This window comes from Furipterus horrens, unplaced genomic scaffold (genome assembly GCF_987537825.1).
Source record: "Furipterus horrens unplaced genomic scaffold, mFurHor1.1.pri manual_scaffold_7, whole genome shotgun sequence".
In the NCBI taxonomy this organism is placed as follows: Eukaryota; Metazoa; Chordata; class Mammalia; order Chiroptera; family Furipteridae; genus Furipterus; species Furipterus horrens.
The window spans coordinates 13,200,526-13,223,397 of record NW_028327177.1 but is presented as its reverse complement, the minus strand read 5'-3'; the positions used below and the strand labels follow the sequence as shown (position 1 = coordinate 13,223,397).

At 38.6% G+C, this 22,872-nt stretch overlaps 1 protein-coding gene across 5 annotated transcripts in view; it reads right to left on the bottom strand.

Moving 5' to 3' along the window:
• Nucleotides 1-22,872, bottom strand: part of ENPP2 (ectonucleotide pyrophosphatase/phosphodiesterase 2) — an 89,928-nt gene that overhangs the window by 26,809 nt on the left and 40,247 nt on the right. For 3 of the 5 annotated variants that reach the window (XM_090283420.1, XM_090283419.1, XM_090283421.1), the window contains exons 6-12: nt 22,526-22,623; nt 22,227-22,306; nt 21,270-21,389; nt 14,101-14,156; nt 9,107-9,172; nt 8,344-8,416; nt 1,668-1,776 (exon numbers count right to left, since the gene is read on the bottom strand). In XM_090283420.1, coding sequence (XP_090139546.1) covers nt 1,668-1,776; nt 8,344-8,416; nt 9,107-9,172; nt 14,101-14,156; nt 21,270-21,389; nt 22,227-22,306; nt 22,526-22,623 — 602 coding nt within the window. Of the gene's footprint in view, nt 1-1,667; nt 1,777-3,777; nt 3,934-8,343; nt 8,417-9,106; nt 9,173-14,100; nt 14,157-21,269; nt 21,390-22,226; nt 22,307-22,525; nt 22,624-22,872 lie in introns of all 5 variants that reach the window. The other 2 variants (XM_090283422.1, XM_090283424.1) reach the window with 1 other exon arrangement.

Here is a 22,872-nt window from a genome sequence, read left to right as displayed (position 1 = left end):
CTCAGGAAGAAAAATAAAAATCAATAAACAGCTACTATGTTCTAGTACAATGTTAACCCAGGAAGGGGAAGTTTACAAAACCATGTTAATAGAAGAATGGAAGGACCTTCCACTTGTGATATTTCTAGGAAGTCACTTAGGCCGACCTAACAGGGAACGGACTCTCTTGCTTTGGAAGACCATATATAAAGTGCTTCTGAAGCATGCCATCCTTCACCCTCCAGACTAATTCCATGCAGAGGTGTCAGTGCTCTCACTCTACAGACGAGGAGGCAGAGGCTTGGAGAGGTCACAGGACAAACTCCACGGCCGATGGCTCTTCAGTGGTGCAGTGCAATTTGAACTCCAATGAAACTCTAATTAAAGCCCAGGCTCTGCAACACTAGACCATCCTGCCTTCTAAGGAAGAGATGCTGTGGCTTCCCCAGGCCACAGCGATCTCCTCATCTCAGAAGCCTACACACTGGCAAGACAAAATGTTAATCTATCCAAGATTTACAACGCTCTAGCATGTGACTCATTGAGACCCATCTACTTCTTAGACATCTGGCTCCAAAATGTAACCAAAAGCTCCTGACACTCCTGGGCAACTTTAATTGAATCCACTGCGTCTTGTGCTCCAAAGTCTCTGTCCTATCTGCAGCTCTTCAGGCTTGTGGAGTATGATTTTGTAGAGGATCCCATTTAGTCCATGCCAAAGAGCGAGCCAGTCCCACTGCTTTTTTTTTTTAACCTTCTCATAGATCATCTAGAACATTCTGGAAAGAAAACTTCAGGTCCAGAGAGAACTTTGACTAGGGAAATTTGCCTGTCATTCATTCTTAACAGAACTACCAAAGCATCAATCAGTTTTCTTCCTCCAGTTCTTCTAGAAGAGATCAGCCCTATTCCAGGGTCCCTATTTCAGTTTGATGGTTCTGGAATGAAGGAAGCACTCTACAGAATGCAGTCTGAGAAGCTGTGAAATAAAAACGCTCTCTGAGAATCTCCTTCACCCAGCCTTATCATCCTCTACTGTTTAGGATATTCTCGGTCACCTGAAGAAAGGGGTCATGAATTTTTCTGCTTTATGCAGTGATGTAGAAAACCTGCTTCCTAAACTGCTTCTTCCTCTCTTTCAACTATCTTCTCTACTAAAGCAGGGTCCTCTGGTTTTTGTCTTGAATTTCTTCGGTGGGTGCAGAAAAATAATTTTACTTATGTGCCCCTTCTTTGACAAGAATCCTATGTCTCTACCTCCTTATCATATTTAGGTTTTTTTTTTCTTTTTTTTGCCTTATAAACCCTGTGGGCTCCTTTCAGGGATGTGGCTATTCGGAATGAGGTCTTATCATCTAATATGTCACATTCACAGAGGAAGCTATTTACAGAACAAGCAAATCATCTGCCTTATTTTAATGAGACGAATTTCTGTTGGAAGGCTTTTCCTACAAAGAACAGGAAGATACAGGAAGTCCCTGGTTTTGGTCAAAATGAACTCAGGGTCACCCCAGGTTATCTCACAGTTTGGAGTCATGGCTTGGTATCTTTCCCCATCCTGAAAAACAGAGACAGAAGTGAAGAACACGACCTGGGATTCTGAGGGGAAGGGTTCCTTCCTTTCCTCAACACCATCAGGACCACTATGAATCTATCCTATTATTAGCAAAGAAGAAACAAAGCTTTACCATGGTCTCCAACAAAGATGACATTTACACAGCGATGCAGCTTTAGTTGCTTCAGTCCATCCATCAATTGCCCCACTGTTTTGTCAATTTCCCTCAGAGGATTTGTCATCTGGAAAAAGAAGCAAATTAGGCTCTGCAAGTTTTTTTTATTCCTTTCAGTTTCTCATAGATCTTCTCCTCCTAGAACATTCTGGAAAGAAAACTTCAGGCCCAGAGGCAGAGCTTTGTCTAGGGAGATTTGCCTGCCATTCTTAATGGAAATCTAGTATAAGCATTTTTATTTGTATTCTTTCAGAAGTATATAACCTCTCCTCATCCAATCCCTTTCAATATACTTTGATATAAAACTATAAGACATACTAAAGGCAATTCTCTTTTAGAGATAAAATGGCCTTTCTAAAATGTAACAATGTTCTTTAAATGCAAAACTTTTGTGAGAAGGAAGTCAGATGGGTTGTTTAAGTCTGTTGTTCCCTAAATGAGGTCACATTAGGCTTTGAACCACAGCAAGAAATTGGAGGCTACGTGAGTTAAAAACAAATTCTGAGCTTAAAGGTAAGCTTCACTGGAGGCTAAATTAGAACATCACGAACACAATGCAATCCATCTAATGTTCCAAATAACTGTCAATTTCTGAGAATAATAGATTCTTAATAGAAGAACCTCTTCTGAGAAAAAAGCTACTGCTTCTCAATTTAGTCCCTTTCAAAGCGATTTTGAGTAAAATAAGAATCTACAAGAGTCCTAAATAACCGAAGTGAACCACTATTTTTGTTCTAGAAGATTTCTTAGTTAGCTTAGCAAAGATAAAACAAAAGCTTAGTTCTCTGAGGAAAACATTTCCAAAGCCTAAAAAACATAATCTGTCTCTTATTTTCTTGCTTCAAATGGAAACATTGAACAACATGAATATTCCCACATCCTAGGGAACCTCCCTTTCACTTTCATCTCTGTAATGGAAAGATTTTCAAGAAATAGCTCATCAGACAAAGACTTGATAGTACTTTGGATGAATTTTACAATTTAGCTACAATTACACACATACACCCAAGATGGCTAAGATGAGAAAGAAGGGATCTACCTATCATTTTTCATTCAGACACAGAATATTATCTCCAATTAGCATCTTCTCAGATGACTTAAGCCCTTTCCTCATATCATGTCATCAGTAAAGCCAGTGGTTAACTTGTTTTTCTTCATGACGGGAGTCAGTATTTCAAATTCTGTCCCAAGGAAGAAGTCACAAGTGAAAGTTTCAGAATGATGCATGCAGCATATTCTGAAGGGACTAACAGATGGAGGACTAAGTAGCATTTGCCTCTAGAAAACCATGCTCTCCTCTAAGGCCCTTGACACAATGAAGAAATACTAAGTACACAACTTATATCAATCCTTGACAATGACTTATTTTCCTTTACTAAACAAGACAACTTAGGTAAAATCTAGGTAGTCAGTTCTGACCATCATAAATGAGATACTGCCTTGCAGATATCTGAAGATTTTGAGAATATTAACCTGAAGGTTATGAATATCCTGAAAAGACTAGACATTACTCATTACCTCTATGTGAAAACACACACGATTCTATCTGCCCCATTACTTCCTCTTTCTTTCTGTCTCAGTTATTCCCTTGTCTATTACCTAAGGCCTTTTCAGAATTCTGAAGTTACAGACCACAAATCTAAGCCAATTTTCTACTGAGCTCTAATCTACATTACCTCTGAGGATTCCCCCAGCGACCTCGCTGGGTTGTATTCAAGAACCGAGGCTGCACACAAACCATTGTAACAAATTCTGCAACTAAGGGGAAACAAAGCCAGTAGTAGCCTTCTTAACATTCACTCAAGCCTAAATGTGAAGACTAGTTTTAGGGCAACTAACTCTCAAAAAAGCAGAAGGCTTTTTTTTTTTTCTGCCTTGCTGAAAGTTCAGGAGGTCTTCGAATCGGTGTTAACCTCTGCAGTACCAACTTCTTCTGGACTCAAAGCCAAGGAAGATGTACTAGAGTTTCTCTGAAATGTTTTTAGCTGTGTTTCAAGCCAAGGCACTGATGGAAGCCTTCAGCTCAGACTTGCCCGCCACCAAGCTTTGGAACAATAGATAAACTTACTTTGTCCTGACGAGTTTCCACGGCATAATGATCCATCCTATGTAATTTTCTTCTTCTTTTCTTTGGAGGAGCAACTGGTCTTTCCTGTCTCCTCTTAGGGGTAACCTTCCTCTTAGGTCTCTTAGCCGGAGTAAGAGGTGTGCCATAACTACTCTCCTGTACTGGCGGATAGAGATGTCTGGACTCAGAAGCCGTCTGTCCCTCTGGGTCAAATAATAAAGCTCACACTTTGCCATCTGGGGTCAGTAGAGTCTTAGTTAGAAAAACTAAGGCTCCTTAAATGATAAAAGGTTGGTATGAGGGATTATGTAGGGATCTCCATAGAGAGAAGCCCCCTAAATGGATCTCAATGCTGCTATCACAGCTTCTTCGCTGAGAACAAGACTAATTGAAGAGAATCTGGTCATGTCGGTTTCTGTTGGCTGAGGAGCCTACTGATACATGTAGATACACCTGAAGTGGAGATAGAATTCTGCATTTTAAAACTCCTGCTTTAGGGGGAAAGTGGTCCTTGCTTAGGAGAAGCTCTCCATTTAAAAATTATTAGCTGAAAACTAAATAGAATATTAGCTACATGTTCATTTCAAAGTGTCAGTGGCACTCATGTAGGTAGTTCCAGTTCAGAAGCTGAGAGTAATCTACTCACAACCACCAACTATAGCAAAGCAACTGTCACATTTATTGGCACGGAACAGGAAATATTTTAAAACCAAGGAGAGACTAAAACATAAATAATATGCAGTCCTCCTTGGTCACGAATATACTTCCACGAATCGGGACTTGTAGCAGCATAAAAAACCTGTCACTGATAATTTAGGTTTCCAGTACAGAGAAACTCTAAGCCATGAGATAACCATAAATAGAACTGTCTTTTTAAAAATACTCTTGTAAAACTAGGTAAAATGTAAAAAGTCATCAAGATCTCTTCACCCTAGTTAGTACACATATCAAGAAAGAGTCTACTTCCACTCTTTCTATCTGAACCCCGATTTTTGCGGGGAGCGGCAGTTTGGGAAATCTAGAATGTAATCGAGGCCAACACATAAACTGAGTAAGGAAGATAACCTCTCGGGACTTCCCAAACGCTGGAGAAAACCAGGCCCCTGATTTGCTGATGGTGCAAAGGTGAATTCAAGCAGCAAGCTCTGCTGTCTGCCTAGCTGATTTCTCTCGGTGGGACTGTCCGGAGAATCATTCAGATGCAAGAAGGGGCAGAAGGAGGAACAATGTTAGTGTATCCACAAAGGAGGCCACCTGCCATGCGGTTTCACTGTTTCCAGAGCAAGCGACTGCAAAGGCACTTCCATTTCTGTCTCATCCTCTCTCTCCGGCAGAGCGACTGAAAGATACAGCCCCACAGACTCTGGTTGGATTGGTTTTTGTTTTTTTTTTTTAATGCTTCTAGTTTTAGGCAATACTCCATGAGAAGAGAAGCAAAAGGATAAAGAAAGTTCCCCATTTCATGGTCACTGAATACATTCAGCTAGAGCCCAAGTCTGCCCATCAGACACCCGGCCATTTTGCAAGGGACCTCAACATTCCTAAGACTCTGAAGGCGGCGGGCCCTTCTGATTGCAGCGGGGTTAGAGGAGCAGCGGGAGAAACAGGATTTAGTCAAAACGAGTTTTCATCCAGTAATTACATTGCAGGTATTTCCTTCTTCGAATGTTAGAGGTAGATGGAAGCTCGGTTTTCACTGACCAGCTGTATTTTAGTCTGGCTTTAGAAGGTGTAGCCTGAGGTTATTAAGAGGATGGGAGGGAGAGGGGCAAATTCCCCTGCTTTTCAGAAGGATACTTTGCCATCTGAAGGGAGTCACTAGCCAGCCAAAGCTCTGCCTCCAGGCCTGGAAGAGCAGCCGAACCAGGGGCCACAGAGAAAGCATAGAAGGTCAAAGAGAAAAAGATTGCGCCAATAACCAAAGCAAGCATATTTCTGAACATTCACCATTACACTATGAAACCAGGAGCAATACACCATGTCTTGAAACTATCAGCCCAATGTTTGGTCGAATAATTGAATAGTCTTTGAGAAGTATCCTGAAAAAAAAGTATACTCAAATATTAAGCAAGAAAGTACAGGCTTCAACTGTGCTGTAGCACACAACATTTTGCTAGATTGAATCATTTCAGTGAAATTTCTAATACAAGATGTTTTCTCATTCAGCTAGTAGAGTCTTTACATGCACAATAAATGTATATGATGGATGATAGACATATAAACCAATTAGTCTACAACAGAAGAGTGGTTTGGCTGACTTGCTTTGGTTTTGTGTTTTAAAATTTTAAACTGTTTTTTTTTTCCCCTCAGCAAAACTAAGATTCCTAGACCCAAATAAAAAATAGTTGACATCTGGAAATATCCTCTGTATTAAGAGAAGAAAGTGACCAGGTTACCAGGTTATTGTAACTGAAGATACATTCCAGTATCTCTAATCAAGACTGTTTTACCCCATAGATATGAGAATATACCAGTTACAAGAAGTACTAACACTAAAAAGAACATAGCATGTATGACTACTTCCAACTCTTAATTCAAAAGTGGTACAAGAAAAATCTCCATTTGTATATTTATGAGCAAACTGAGCAGAGGCCCATCATTGCGGCAAATTAAAGCATCTTATATTACACTTCATTTATCATTCCTCAGTATTTTTTAAAAAGTCTTAGTTTAGTTCTTGATTAAAACACACACTCTCAAGTAAGTAATTATAACTGAACTATACATATTAGAAAGTCAGAGCAGTTCATGGACAAAGGATGTTTGTTCCTAAGCCATATAACTTCTACGGACATGAAGGTTATGAGAGTTTATTGTAAAAAGCCAACTTTTCATATAAAATGTTCCATATAATTTGAACAGAGTTATCAACTGACCGCTCTGCTCATCTCCTGGACTGAAGGGGGGTTCAGTGGTCCCACAGGAAGAACCCTGGTCTGAGAGTCAGAAGTTCTGAGGTTCCACCTCTAAGTTCACATGCAACCTGAGTGGCCTCAATCCTCTTAAGCAACAGCCTCCTGCTTTTAAAGGCATATCGCAAGCTGTCCCCCCAAATCTCTCTTCGGCCTATGCCACAGGGGTTTTTAGGGGATATTATCTATGCAAAGTCAAACCTTTAAACAGGGCACATGGAACTGCTTAGAGGGTTGTTTTCTTTTTAGCATTTTAATAAAGTTGTGGTTCCTTTTGTTCACTTTAATCTCAAAGAGAGTCATCTGAGAGATAAAACGACCAGGCTTGTCCTGACACGAATAAGATTTGTGTTTCATGCATGCAGATGTTTATCTCATTTTATCATTTGTGTTTCATAATCGGGCAACACTGGTTAAACATCAAAGGGATAGGAAAAAGAGCAACAGACTTATATGACTTCAATGATTTAAGGCAAACTAAGAATGGTTTTAAATAGCCATTAGTTCCCAGTGCTTAAAAAAATCATGACTGAATTAATGTTAGAGCATTCAGAAATACTTATGGTTCCTTGGTATTTACTGTCTTCACTTAAATATGATGCATTTTGCTCAAAAATACTTAAGCCAAGTATTATCTGTGTTATACTTATCCTACTCATCCTCATGCTGAACACAATGAACTTAATTATAGCCAACAGGGAATTGAAGGCAATTTCCATCAACAAAGTTTTTGAAATTATATCTCATCCAGAATCAAGTCTTATTATGTTGGTATAGACCGCACCACCCTAGTTAGAAAGAATAGTGGGAAATGTTTAAAATATTAAAACATTTAGATTTGCAAATTTCATGGTGTTTTAAAATGATCTGTGCTGAAACACTGGAAGACTTCCATCTCTAGAGGAAAGAGGAAGATAAGAAAGCATCACCATCCCCTCCTAAATTTGAAGCTATACTGGCTGCTACCTTACAAACAGACTGTCTTCTACTAAGATTCCTCAGTGCTTGATAAAGGGTATCATGATGCTCTGCTCACCAGATTCATTCAACAGTATTTCTCTCAATTAAGAATTGGTTTTACTTTTGGAGGTGATGGATATGTTCATACTCTCAATTGTGGTGATGGTTTCACAGGTATATACCGATGTCAAAATTTATTTAACAAAATTGTCCAATGCTGTAACATATGCCCAGCCGATTGTATCTGCTAAGGCTAGGAGAGCCACTTAGGTGACCTACAGTGTCTGAACTGCATAATCATTTTAAGGGAGCTGAAAGTCAGTCACAGTGTTTTGTATTACAGGTTTTATCTCCAGATTCCTTTTCATTCCTGTCCCAGTGATGGAAAATGCCAACCCTTCCCCATCCTTCACCTTTTGACTGATACCTGCATGCAAGGCTGGACTATACCCCTCCCATGAACACTACATTTAAACTACGTTTGAATAAAATCAATCTGAAATGAAATTCCTGCAAGAGAAACAAGTATGTTAAAGATTGTTCAAAATGTTTTTAGTCCTGTAATTCTTTGGCTGTGTATAAACCTTTCAGATACATATACCCCAAGAGACTTTGTACAAATCATGAAATAAGGTCAGTAGATCACGTAGCCCAGGTACACAGGTTCTCCTCAGATAGATGATAAGCTACTAACCTCAGGGCCGAAAGGGCCATATTTGTGTCCAGAGAAATCAGGTTGCTCAGAATAGAAGGCATAGACCGAAGGCCTACGGGAAAACAGACAGGTTCAGAATCTCCGCAAACCACACATAACAAAGGATACCAAATATATCTACACATGAAAACAACAACAATTAATCTCCCAACTGCTGTTAGTCTTACCATGGAAAAGATCATGTTCTTGATTTTTGTTTTGTTTTGTTTCCCATCGCTTCCACATCCACCACTCCCGACACCACCCCCACTGTGGTAACTGCCTGGTACCACCTTCAAGAACCAAAACCCACCAAGGGAAAAAAAAGTCAACAAAGAAAATCTGAACACACACTCGGGTCTTTGCTCCTCAAGATAATAGAGCCCAGTGACAATTCACACGGGCCACGCAATCTGCAGCCTGAAAGAGCAACTCCATTAAAGCTAAAAGTAGTCTTAATGCTTCCCTAATCCTTGGGATGCGTTGGTTCTTTTATCAAAGCCAGGAGCTCCCTTAAATTCTGGGGTAGCGGCCATGATTAACAGCTGTAGTAATCCATGTAATTAAATGCTCCCCAATAATCTACATCTATTGTATCCTTCTTAGGGAAGAAACTGAAAGCTAAGAATTGCAAAACTGAATAATACTGAACCTTCGCTGTGCTTCTGTTTCACAGTCTATCTAGTTTTTCACCCAATTCTAACTTAAAATTAAAATATACCGAAGAAAGAAGAGGAAAAGTCAGGGAGAGGGAAACAAATACCTTTCGTTATCTGGCAGGGTGAGCCACTGCAGTATGGTTAATATTCTCCGCTCGTGAGGGATGACCCTGGAGGGTAAAACAAGCAAAGAGTGATGGGAGTTTTCTAGAGTGATAAGCAAAGCCTGATGGGAGTTTTGTAAGGTAATAAACAAAGCTTGATGGGAGTTGGTAGGGTAATAACAAGCATCGCACGATGAGAGGGTGCATATCCACAAACTCCAGCCTGATGAGCACTTGCACCCTGGCTAAGAGCTCTCTATTTACCACCATCTGTTTTCACTTCATTGTCACAGAAGGGCCTTGTTCGAATCAGTATTTGAACTTCCACTTCCATTTGCAACATATTATGTTGCTCGACCACAGAGGAGGAGACTGGAAACTCTGATTCCTAGTCAAATGAGGAAGCTGCCTTGCTGATCAGAGAGAGACTCAGCGGCAGGCAGATAGGAACCCCGGCTCAGAATCGTTGCCGTTAGTGGGTACAAATGTTAGCTGTGGCCACAGAAGGACAGAAAGACCAGGATTTACATCCTCAATCTGCCTCCTGAGGGCAGTGTGACCTTTTCTGACTTCTAGCCCTCTGCCCTCTTTTGGCCTCAGTTGACTTACCAGTAAAATAAAGATACTAGCAAAACACACCGCACTGGCTGGCAGTGAAGATTCAATGAAACAAGACAGGCGAAGGGCACGGACCGTTTCTAGCCCATAGTAAGTGCTAAAAAAAAGCCTTACTTTGTTTAATCAGAATTAGTTGTTCTATCTCTAAATGATAACTGGCTTTAGAAACATGATTTAATCTGAAACTTTAAGATCCTCCTCCATAAACAAAGGGTTTAGAAAGGCATTCTTGAAATTCTCTTCTAGCTATATAAAAATCTATCAGGAATGGGCACCTATAATTATGAGACTGACAAAAAGGGTATAATCTTCATCCACAACGACTTTTGTGTTTAAGTCTCATTCTTCTGTTGAAATACAATTACCCCGAATCTGGCACTCGCTTTCAGAGCGCTTGGCTCACATGATCGCACTGCAGTTTTGGCTCAGTGTCATTAAGATGCTCACAAGATGACTGATGTCTTTATTTATAAGGAAATATGCTTATTCTTTCCTAACAAGGAGCACAGCAGGCTTTTCTGCTCCTCCATCCAACACTAGGCATTAGAGCATGTTTATGATGAATTCAAACTAAAGCCCAAGTTTAACTGTGGTTAGTAAAAACCATCGTGGCGGAGAGTAAACCCCAGTGCAAATTCCTGTCTCTGGGTGATAATGATGTGTCAATGGAGATTCGTAACAAATGTACTGTTCTGGTTAAGGCTGTTCATAGGGGAGAGACTGTGCACCTGTGGAGGCAGGGAGTATACAGGAAATCTCTGTACCTAATGCTTTATTTTGCTGTGAACCTAAAACTGCTCTTAGAAACTATTAAAAATGGATCATGGAATGTTGGGTGAGCCATTTGACATTTACTCTTTGCGGAGGTGAGCAAGGGAGAGCAAAAAGAAAGACAAATTTTCATAGTAGAAGGCTGGAGCTGGCAGGATCTCTAACAAAGCTGCCTCCTCTCCCCACCCCCACCAACTGCAGCCTTCTCTGGTAGGGCAAGGATTTGTCACTTCTCTGGGTCCCTTTCTGTCTAAAACTATCTTACCAACCTAGAAGGTCATGTTAACTATAAAGGAAGTTCTAATTTAAACAAATGCCAATGCTATTGACTGCATGTGAGCTTGTTGAATATATCCTATAATTGAATTAGAAATAGGCATAGCAAAGTCAGGTTAATCACTTAAGATATTTAATTCTTCAGCCTTAGAAATCCCCTGTATCTGAATAAAATAATTACATAGTTTGAATTCTTTCCTAACTTAAAAATAAAGTGAATGCCTTTTCATTTTATCTTACTTCACTACCTACCTACCTACAAGCTGCTTTATTTTATGTAATTGGTGTTAAGTCACAAAAATGGATTCTGATCAACTCATTTGATGCCAATGGAAAAATACAAGCTGTTAAAATTTGTGTCAAGCTGAGAATGCTCTCACCCTTTAAAATTTTCATCAGATGGGATGCTTGACCAGTACGGGGCAGGGAATTAAAGCATCAGCTCTGAGGCCAGAATGTTTGAGTTTAAATCCTGACTCCACATGTATTGGTGATGAGACTCTGGCAAGTCACCTAACCTTTCAGTGCCTCTGTAAAATGGTGGTAATAATATTACCTAACTTATAAGAGTGCTGTAAGAATTAAAAAGCATGATATATATATATGTATATATAGAATAGTGCCTAGCACATAGAAAGAGTGTAGAAAATGGTTCGCTTTTATCATTATGTATTTGATTCGCAGGTCCCAAGAGATAATACACTCATTCGTGAAATATTTATTAAAAGCTCATTATGTTCAAGGAATTTGTGGGAATATAAATAAAGATACAAGATACTCATACAAAAAAAAAAACCACCTTATAAGAGAGAAGTCACCATTCTCTGCTTGGAAAGATAGGCAGTGCATTATCCTTTCCTGGGCAGAGGCTGCATGTGTGCATGTGCATGTTGTGGTGGGAGTGAGTAAGAGCATAAAATGACAACATAGGCAGTCTGAGTATCTCTTCATCCTGAGTGTGACCTTGGGCACAGCATTTTACCTCTCTAAGCCTTAGTGTTCCAATCTCGAAAATGAGGTATTGGGCAAAGTGCTCTCCAAATTTCCTAGGAGTTCTAGATTATCTTCATGAAATAACCACAGACCAAAACAAAATAAAAAAAGGGGGGTGGGCCCTTACTCATTAGTGTTTAAAATACAATTCAGAGTCAACACAAATAAAGCTGGCAAAGGAAGGACGTATGTCCACACAGAAAGGCAAATGGGGTGCATGCTGTTGTCTTGACCATCACTGATTGATACAGAAGTTGTCATGAGATCTTGTACATTAGACATGGTCAGAACAAAAGGAGGAATGGAAAATGAAGGACTAGATGAAATATTTAGTGAAAAAGGAAAACAAATTACCTTTGGATATACATAGCCATTGTCTAGTCAATGTTGAAGGAGATAATATGAATAAGAAACATAGCATTTATTGGTTGTTTAAATAAGTTAACTCATTCTACCTTCGCAACACCCTATGAGGAAGATACTACCATTACCATTCAAAGATGAGGACATTGATTTATTGAGAGATTAATCATTTGAGCAAGGTCAACAGTCTATTAAGTGGCAGAGCTGTGAATAGAATCAACCTAAACACTCATATATAAAAGAAATTATTGCCCTTGCACATGAATTGACACCAAAGAAACATAATGGAGCATCAGCTGAGAAGGATTTTGAAATAAAATACTTTCACTTAAAAAGCAAGAATAATTCTAGGTTGTAGTACACAACCATGTTGAAAAATGACCTTCTAAGTCTATGGTTTGAATCTGGTTTTAAGTTAAAATTTTTTCCAAATGTACTATATGTAGATTTCCTTGACACATATTCCATTAAGTAACTGGAAGTATGACCATGTTTTTAATAAGTTATAAAAAGATGCTTTAAAAAAAAGAAAAAAAAATGAATCCAAGTCACTTCCAAGATATAGAGACACAAGAAGAATGGCCTGAGAAGCAAAATACAACTACAGATGTCTTTGGAGGACTCAAAAGCTACCTTCTTATAAGTGGTTTGAAATGGGTGGAGAAAATCGCCATTCAGAACCAGAACACTGGGCCTTTTCAATGAAGCTTTGCAGCAGTTTCGGGGGGTAAGGGTGGGGACTAAGTATGAATTATGTTGTTGGCTCCTCTCCATTTTGCCAGGCAAATACGTTGTCTAACAGAAGAAATCACTCTGTAAGTATCTGTGACAGTCAAGGCTCAAAAAAAAAAAAAAAAGTAATGCATAAGACTACATTGGGAAATCAACCTGCCACTTACATGAAGCCGTGTCATATTCAACATGTCCACATGTATTTTTCAACTCAAAAAACCTCTTTACTTAAAAGGGAAAGACGAATTTTAAAGGAATACTCTGTCTTAGCTTCAAATCAGCAAACCCAATTTCAACTTAGCCATTCAAATCTGAAAAAGCTACTTTTATTCCTGAATTTGGGGAATATAGACAGGCCATTCTGGATGAATTTAAACCTGTGACTGCTGTCAGCACACGACTATCATGGAATAGTCTGACTTTTGTTAGGGAATATGAGACAAACAGGGAAACAGCTTTAAGTGGTTTAAAAAAAAAAGAAGAAAAAGATGGAAAGAACATCTCAGTGAAAACAAAATCCCCCTGAAAGTTGAAACAAACAGATTCCTTTTTTTACTAAGGGTCTTAAAAATAACGAACATGTTTACACTTATATTAGGTCAGCTTCTTCTGTCTTATGAATGTGAACTACTAATCTCCCCATCCCCTCTGTAGGGGAGAGAAATGGTCCCATTTTCCTAATTAGGGAAATCCTAAAGTTCCATGGGTGAAAACGGAGGCTTCCCCTCGTCTCCTGCCTGGAATAACCAATCTCTAGACCACCACATCAGCCTGAGACCGCACTAGATGTTTTAAGTTGTGAACTAAAACAAACACAATGCGTTATAATATATCTATAGAAAATGATAATACAAACCACAGCAATAAATAGTCTAAGAGAAATATACATTCGCTGGGTGGCAAGTTACCAAAAACCTATTAAAAAAAAAAAAAAAAAAAAAAAAAGAAGAGAAAAATCTAAACAATGAATAAAGGAAAGGGGGAAAATCTTCCTTATAGTCTTAAGAAAAGATGGCATAAAAAAGAGATAGAAGAGGAAGAGAGGGTGGGAGGAGGAGGTGGAAGGAGAACAGGAGAGGACCTCCGGAAAAAAATAACTGCAAGGTTATTTTAAATAAGAAAATATTCAGAAGTTCAGGTACTTTTACATTTAACTGGCGTGAAATCAAATCACATCAATGTTTCATAAACTGAGTCATAACTGTTATTTTACAAACATTGTCAAAATAAAGGTCACTTACACAGACCAGAAGAATGTCCCAGCTTTCACCCCTTGCTTGGTGGCCGTAATCCATAGCTAATGAGGAAAATATAAGAGGTTTAGAACATGTTCTGAGTTTTGGTCAAGGAAGAAAAATAGTTTTAAAATATATTAGATCAGCTATCTTACACTTTACCCACACCACACCATAAATTTCACATTATTTGCAGCCATTTATTTTTCACATCTGGAAATCAGAATCATTATTTCCATCAATGTTATTTGATATGTTCGCCGCAAAAGCTTTCAAAAGCTCTGCTCTGATTCTAGTGGCATTTTTAACTCTTATTTCATTTCAAAAGTCTCTTCTGTACCTTTCTTGTCTGATCATTGTTTTGAACATTGCACTTATATGGCAGAATTCAGATCATCAAAGGACCCAGGAGTAGACCATATGTTTTCTTTACTATTGAAAGCCTACAGCGGAGATTCCCAGTTTGGTACACAGATGTTGGGATCTTGGAAACTAGATTTGTCTTGTTCTGTTTTAAACTAGGTGAATAACAAGGAAAAAAAAGGTTCTGTTTGTTTTTTTTAATTCTGGGGTTTCCTTTGTATCTTTTACTTAGCCTGTTAGTAAATGGAATTTTAGAAATGAGTTCCTGGAATAAGTTAGGTGAACCAAGCATTTCGTTAAGGCTTTTAAAATATCCTTTCCATCACATGCTATTGAGAGGCAGAAGACAGGGGCAGTTAAGAACCTAAGCTCTACACCTAGATCGCTGGATTTGAAGCCTTGTCTCTGTCATTTACCAGCTATGCGGTTCTCCAGCAACTTTCGTAAGCTCCCTGTGCTTCTGCATCCTTTAAAATACAGCTCATGTTACCTTGCACACAGGTTATTCTAAGCTTCAATGAGTTAATACATTTAAAGTCCTTAAAACAGTGTCTCAGCATTTGGTAAACTCTTGATCAATTTTAGTCTTAATTATTATGCAATAATGGAAATAAGTGTAATCTGCTTATTCGAGGAACATCAAGAACAGCGTAGGATGGTCAGTCAGTCTCCCATTGAACAGAAGTCTGTGAGAAGAAAACCATTCACTTTAGGAGGCAAACAGGAAGGACAAGTATGGCTTGTTTGTTATAGACCTAAGCAAAAATGGTCTAGGAATTGCAGCCATTCCCTTTTCTGATTTCATTGCATCCAGACTCAGAGAGTGTCTTACTGACTCCAGGGAAGACCTTTGGTTTTTGTGATCTAAGGCGTAATTGGGAACTGTGAGGCATGGAAGAGCTTGGCCATGGTATCAGCAGGGTCTGAGATGCCTGGCCTGGGGACTGAAAATCACCAGCCCCCCAAATTACAGTTGTTGCTGCTGACAAGTGAGGGATAAGGCAGGAGAGCATATGTACCCTCTCAGATCCTGGATATCATGAGCATGGGAGAGGTGGGGTCCCACTGGGATGGATCAGAGAGATAAGGATCTCAGATTGCTCCAAGTAGCATTCCAGGGTTTGGTCCACAGTATATTTCCACCTTGTGTACAAACTCTGGCATGCCCAGGTGCCCCTGTCTAACCGGGACTCAAAATGTGTCCTGGAGTTTCATTCATTCATGCTCCAGTGCCTCCACTAGCAAGACAATGCAGTCAAACTAGGTGCTGGACAACCCACAGGTGCCTCAAAAACCACACCAGATCCTGGAGAGACCAGTTTCTCCTGTTAAGTGATCTATTTTCACACTTATTTTAATTTCAGAGACACAGCCTAGAGTGTTCATAGACAACTTCCTCGAAAATTGAGTGGCTTGAGCTATTTTCAAGAAAGTTGTACTAGGCAATATTTGGCAGGTATGATATATAAGATCAATCTGGGGTTTTCTAATGGGTTTTTTAAAGGAATTTTGTCAAATGATGACCCTGCACTTCAAAACGTTGTACAGTATTGTGGAACACATGCTGATGTTGGCATTATCTGGGCAACAGGAAGCCCTATAAATAACTTTTAGCTCAGAAACACTGCAGGAAAAAGAACCCCAGAAGCCTTCTTTGCAGCGGTGTAAGGAGACAGCAGTGGGAGAGAAGAAAGACATGGATGTGATCAGAGTACCCCGGTGGCCAAAGCAGGATCATTTGTTCTTTTTATACTTTTCGGTATGTCCCCAAATTTTTACAGTGACAAGGAACATCTCCATAATCAGGAAAAAATTAACCAACTGTACAAAGCAACGTAAACTACGAAGACAATGTAAAGGTTCAAAAATTTTATTTCTTCTCAAAAAAAAAAGCAAAAAAATTGCTCCCTACTTCTTGGTAAAAGTCATGCTGACCATATTTTCTGAAAGAAAATTGGGAACATGGTCAGAAAAGTGCTAAAAGAGAACAGAGAACAAATAAGAGAGAGTACTTGAAATTTCAAAACACGCACACATATTTAAAAATCTCTCACCAAAGTTTCCAGCAGTAATGAAGCTGACCTATCAAGGTTTAGCAAACAGCACTACAGTGAAGGGTGAAGAAAGTCCTTAAGTTAAATTAGATCATAAGCAACTATAAAGGCTCCTCTGCGGGTCATATGTGTTTATTATGTTTCAGAGGTTAAATCTAGTAAGTACAGAGGAAAAAAAGACACTAAATTGTGGGTCCAAAAGGAAAAAAGTAAAAAAAAAAAAAAAGAGTCTCTGAGCTGAAAAAAAAGAGAGAGAGAGAGAGAGAGAGAAATTCCTAGTTCCTTATTAATTCAGAGAAATGAAATTGCAATTCTCTGAATTTGAATGTAATTTCCTCAGAAACTGGTAAAACAACTCAGCTGAAAAAAAAAATGCTGAGAAGACAATGGGTTTAGACACACCCACCTTAAATCCCCAAATTTCTTCCATTTCCCTGCTTGCTCTAGAGACACAGTTCTCAACATCTGCGTCCTGGATGTTACAGTTTAAAAAGGGGACGCATGGCAATCCTATTGTACTTTCTTGATATGTTATCAGGAATAAAAAATAATTTTTTTAAAAAAAGCTTTCCCACCACAAAAGGAAGGATTTAAATGTGAAATCAAACACTTTCTCAAATTAAGTAAAAAAGGGAGTTGTAAGAAGAGAGAAGTTTTGAAAAAGAAAATAAGCAAAAAACATTTTTAAAAAACATGAATCACTGTTGTAGTCTTTCTAGCAGTTCTTTGCAGAGAAACAATTCCTTTGCATTCAAAGGCACAGAAGTAGAATAAGTAAAATTCTGGGAGGCTGGGGTGGGAGAGGGGACATGGGGGAGCTAGTACAAGCAGGAGCAAAACAACTATTGAGATTCAAGAGCCAGAACAAACTAAGGACATGAGGGTTGTCAGATGATCCAGCAGAAGACATGGGACCAGGGTGACTCTTTCCAGGTGGTTAGGACCAAATAAAGGTGAATGATGAAGTACAGGAAGGAAATACAGGCAAACAAGCCTCACGTGGGGCTGCAGAATACATTCATGCAAACACAGTAGTGATACACCTCCATGTGTCAGGCTGTGGGTTAGGTCCTGAGAACAAGGAAATAAATAAATCATAGCCCTACCCTCGTGGGGCCCAGAGTCTAAAGCAGACGTGAATAATTTCAAAGGCATATGGTCAAATTTATGTTGGAAATAATATGAAAGCCCAAAGGAAGGTCTCTGAGCTAGCCAGGGCTACTTGGGGACAGATATTTCAACTGATATTTGAAAGATAAATAAGAGTGTAGCAATGGGGCCAAGTGAGCAGAGTCCATCCTCAGCATGTTAAGATACAATCAAAAGAGAAAGAAATACAGATTTCTAGCAGTGTATGGAAAAGAAACAACAGAATAAAGAAAAGATTAAACTTTCCTGAAAAGAAAGCAAAGCCTCCCACTAGCAGGGTAATGAAACAGACAAAAAGCGGTAAGCTAATGACTTGCACTTGCCATTAAGCCAACCCCTTTGGCCTAGAAGTTCTCTCCTAGCCTAACGTCATTCTTTTCTTTGCTGTCTCTTTCTGGAACATGCCATCTTGCTCAAGATCAACTCATTGTATCACAGCACTGGCAGAAAACAACAGTAGGCCTCGCAACTTGAGAAGTGAGGAGAATGCTCCTCTTAGAAACGCCTTACTCTGGAAAGGCGGGCTTTAGGAGACGTCCAGCTGGCAGAGTGCTGGACATGTTGCTCAGGTGCCCACATGCAATGGGCCCCTTGCAGGCTCATCCCCTCTCCACATTGCTGAGCCCACATTTAACCTGAACAGGGAATTGCCCCACTGAGATACCTTAGTAGGAGAAATTGCAAAGTTATAGCAGAGACTGTTTCCAAAGCAACACACACTTAAAAAACTCCATTAAGAGTACTGAGACCCTGGCTGCTGTGGCTCAGTGGATTTATCATCGGCCTGCAAGCCAAGTGTCACTGGTTCGATTCCCAGTCAGGGCACAGACTAGGTTGCATGTCAGGTCCCCAGTTTGGGGCACGAGTGAGAGGCAACCACACAGTGATGTTTCTCTCCCTCTCTTTCTCCTTTTCCCTCTCTCTAAAAATAAATAAATAAACAAACAAACAAATTTAAAAAAAAAGAGTACTGAACATAGTTTTGTAATGAGAAAAAAGTAAATACAATTTTAAAACAACAACATCAAAAGGAATTCCATTAAAATATGTATGAGAAATGTAGGGTCATACAGCGAACAACAACTTTTAATAGCACAATTTAGAGAGTGACAGATTAAAAGCAGTCAACTTTACTGAAGGGGCTCTATCAGGATTTTTATTTTAAAGATAAAATTAAATTATAGAAATTATTTTTAGGAGCATAATGGTGAGATTTCAATTTTCAGATGGACAATGTACAAACGCCTCATCCCATCTATTAGACTTTAAACTAGGATAAGAATGGTTCTCATTCACCATTTACTCTGGCCCCTATATTATGTAACCAAATGTCTTACATGGTTTAATCACTCAGTAAAACTAATTTGAGTGTAATTTAATTACCTAAAATTTTTATTTTTTATAAATATTTTTATTGCAGTTTTATAAGTATTTCCTTACTCCAATTATTTTTTCAGTGATGATTTTGTAAAATGTACAAACCTCTGAGAAGATGATATAAATGTTTAAGAATATTTGTTAATGCTCAACTCTTCTTATACTATTTATAGTTTCTTATACTCTTATACTGTAATTTCTTATAGTTTTTGTCCATGTTTTCCCTATATGCCAACTTTCAATAAAATATGTCTTCCAATCGCAGTACTACGTTCCCTGGAATTCTTATGGTGGCATCTTTTTCAAGCAGATAGACAGAAACACAGATCAGTTTCACCACAAATCTTGGTCAACACTAGGAAAGTACTAAACTTGGTCAACTGTGTCAACTTTGTGAGTTAGTAAGGACACAGGCAAACAGTCAAAACAGAGACTTCACTTCACGGGGCAGGTTAACGGCGCTCCCTCTGCTCGGTTTCTGCCGAAGTTAATGACTATGTGGACTCATCTTCTGAGTTGTGCCAACCCAGAGGAAACCTAAGGGCAACATTTGGTGGAAGGCGATCCAATTTGATAAAATTACTATTTATCTCTATATCCCTTGTGGTTCCAGGCAAGTCGGCTTCCATGACAAAATTAATATAAAAGACCGACTAGTAAGAGCCTGGTGGAGTTCTAATTTCAATCCTTTTATTTGCACATAAACTGTTCCTCTATCATAAACTTTGTTTGTGAAATCCACCCTGTAAACAAATTTCACTCTGCTCCCAACCTAGGTCATCACAGACTTCTGGGAGTCCAGCCTGAATAAAGACAGCAGAATCAGAACGTCTACTATAAAGAAACACCTCTGCAGACACACAAGAAGTCTTCCCATGTTTATTTTTTTAATGAAAAGTCCATATTTAACCTTGTATGCTGATTTATTATGCAATATAAATATTTTTTCACAAATGACCTTTTCTCATAGAGCGATACCATTTTTTTCTTACTGTATATTCTCTATTTAGGATGCAGCAAATATTTCCAGGCATGAGATCAGTCGGGGGACGGTAGACACATGGCTATGTGCAGACACTGTCGCCTCCTCTTGCCATGGCAGTTGCCCAGAGGTGTCCCAGCCCTCCTTCCTAACCAGGCCCCAAGAAGCCGCAGCCCCCATCACAGTCAACATGAGATGGAACCACTTGCCATCCTTCTTCCATGGTTTCTGAGCGACTGTGTGGATTGGGCTGTGTCCCTGTGGGGAATCTGATCCTTCTGCCCATGGTCATGTGCGCTTAGTTCAGTTCCATACACTCACCAACCATGGCTTTAGTTTGTTGCTTTGCTCACGTCTGACCAAAGCAAGTTGCCTAATAGTTACAGGAAAAATAGTATGCAGAAAGCCACCTACACCCCTTTTTACTTTCTGCCCAGGCATTTAATGTGAAGCACACAGGAGATGGATTCTTTCAAAGTATTACTCTGCTGGTCCAGCATCAAGGTAGGATTCCACATATTACATGGAACTCCCCAGACTTTAAAAAATGCATTAAACAAAAGAATGAGTGAATTTATTGTTGGTTTCAAGTTCCCTTTTTTCAGCAAGTTTCCCTGTTTCTGTTTACATGTCACCTGGGCCAAAATTTTGGGGTAGTTATAGTTATTCACTTCTTTTTTTATTGTACCCCCAAATCTAGTAAATCAATAAGATCTCACTTTTCCTTCTTCAAAATGTTTCTGAAATTCATCCTTATGTCACTATTTCTACCACTATCACCCCAATGAAAATCCTTATCATCTCACACTTTTATAATCATAACCTTACATAAACATACACACATATGCATATACACACATAAACATATAAACATACGAATATACACATTATAGATGCACACATATATACATACATATACAAAAAGGTTATATGTGCATATATATGAATACACATACATATCATATACACACATATATGAAGTAGGTTTACAGTTGTTTGTATGGAAAATAAGACAATAATCGATAAATAATAATACAAGAATAAACTGCTTTTCATACTCACAACTGTAAGCTTACTTCTACCCCACCCTGTATATTCTGTATGCACATACCCCCACATATATATACATGATAACAAAAGAAAGAAACTTTGCTAATTATGAAAATATTATATATACCTGTTTTGAAGGTAACCAGTTTGGGGATGAAATGTTTCCGTGCACAGATACACACAAAAAATGCAAAACTTACCGGTTGACCTCCCCACCACCTATGATTAAATTTCTCTCGTCCTCGAAGATGGAAAGTGGCATCAAATACAGGATCATACATTGAATTGCCGACAATTCCATGTGATTCTGGATACAGCCCCTTTGAGTAAAAGGAAATTTATCACTAAAATAGCAACATAATAATCCATCATAAATTTTCTTACCATAGAAAGTTTTATAGCAATAATTAATTTCCAAATGTACATAAGAGATATATATATATATATATATATGTATATATATATATGTATATAGATCTATCTATCTCAGTATATATATGTGTATATATATATGTATATAAACTTCATATCTGTCCAAGTAAACATAAATATTACCTATGGACTTATTTTAAGCCATCTGAGAAAATTGACATTATTATAAAAAAATGTAACATTTGGGTCTTTTAAACTATTGGCACTTTACTATGATGACAACAGTTTTTATTACAACAAATTATCCTTTAATTGAAATTTATTTATGTGCCTCCAAAAAGGTTCCTTTCTAATACATTTTTCTTGGTTCTATTTCTAACCCCAAACCAAAAAATAATAATAATTAAATAAATTAAGTATTTTTAAAGAAGAAAGCAAGGTAGAATTGGAAGTATCTGAAAATTAAAATGCAGCAGCCCTGAAGTCAATATTTTTATTTGAAAATTCAGAAAATACACAATAGATCCCGTGGTATCTGAGAGAGGTTTCATGTGAGGTTTAAGCAGAACTATATTTGAAGAACAGTTTCAGTTTTAAAGCTGCATTGACATTGGGTCACCTACAAGGTTGTAAAAGGCATTTACTGAGAACAGCCGAGGAAGAGAAGATGGAAGACAGAAAGATTTTCTTTGAACACTAAGGCACATGTTTTAAAAATCTCCCTCTCAGTCATTTCAGGATGCAACCAGCCCTTTAAATCTATATCATTTGAAAAAAATACTTACAGTGGCCAAAGTGTATAAGTTGGGGAAAGTCTTCGTCGGATACACAGGCCTCATGTAGGGGGAGTGCGTACCGCAAGACCCTGGAGACCAAAGTTCATATCAGAGCAAGAGAACCAACAGGTATCACTTCATGTAGGGAAACCCATTTTATAAACTATCAAAGGCACATGTTAACGTTCATGTCTGTATTTTAAATACATTTCAAACCATGTGTCCATAGATCTCCAGGCCCATGACTGAGCAGTTCCTTTGCAGATCATGGATTACAGATGAGAGAACACAGAACGGAAGTGACTTACTGAGTTTTTCAATGTTAGGCATGACCTTGCTGCCTTTCTTCATGTATGAGGCACGGAAGCCATCCACGGAGAAGATGATTAATGGAGGGCGAGAAAACCTTAAACAGGAACACATTAAAGCTTTAGAAAAATTATTGCCACAGAATTTCCATGATGCCAAGTCATTCTCAACAATTAGAACCAAGGATTTCCAAGATGAACCCTTAAGTGAAGATATCTGTACATTCCTGGGCTTCCAGCCACATAACATGTGTGTTGCCTGAAGTTCAGAGTTAAATGACCAAAGTCATAAAATAGCCAGAAAAAAGATTGATTTCCTCCAATGTACATCTTCCACGGCTGCTTCT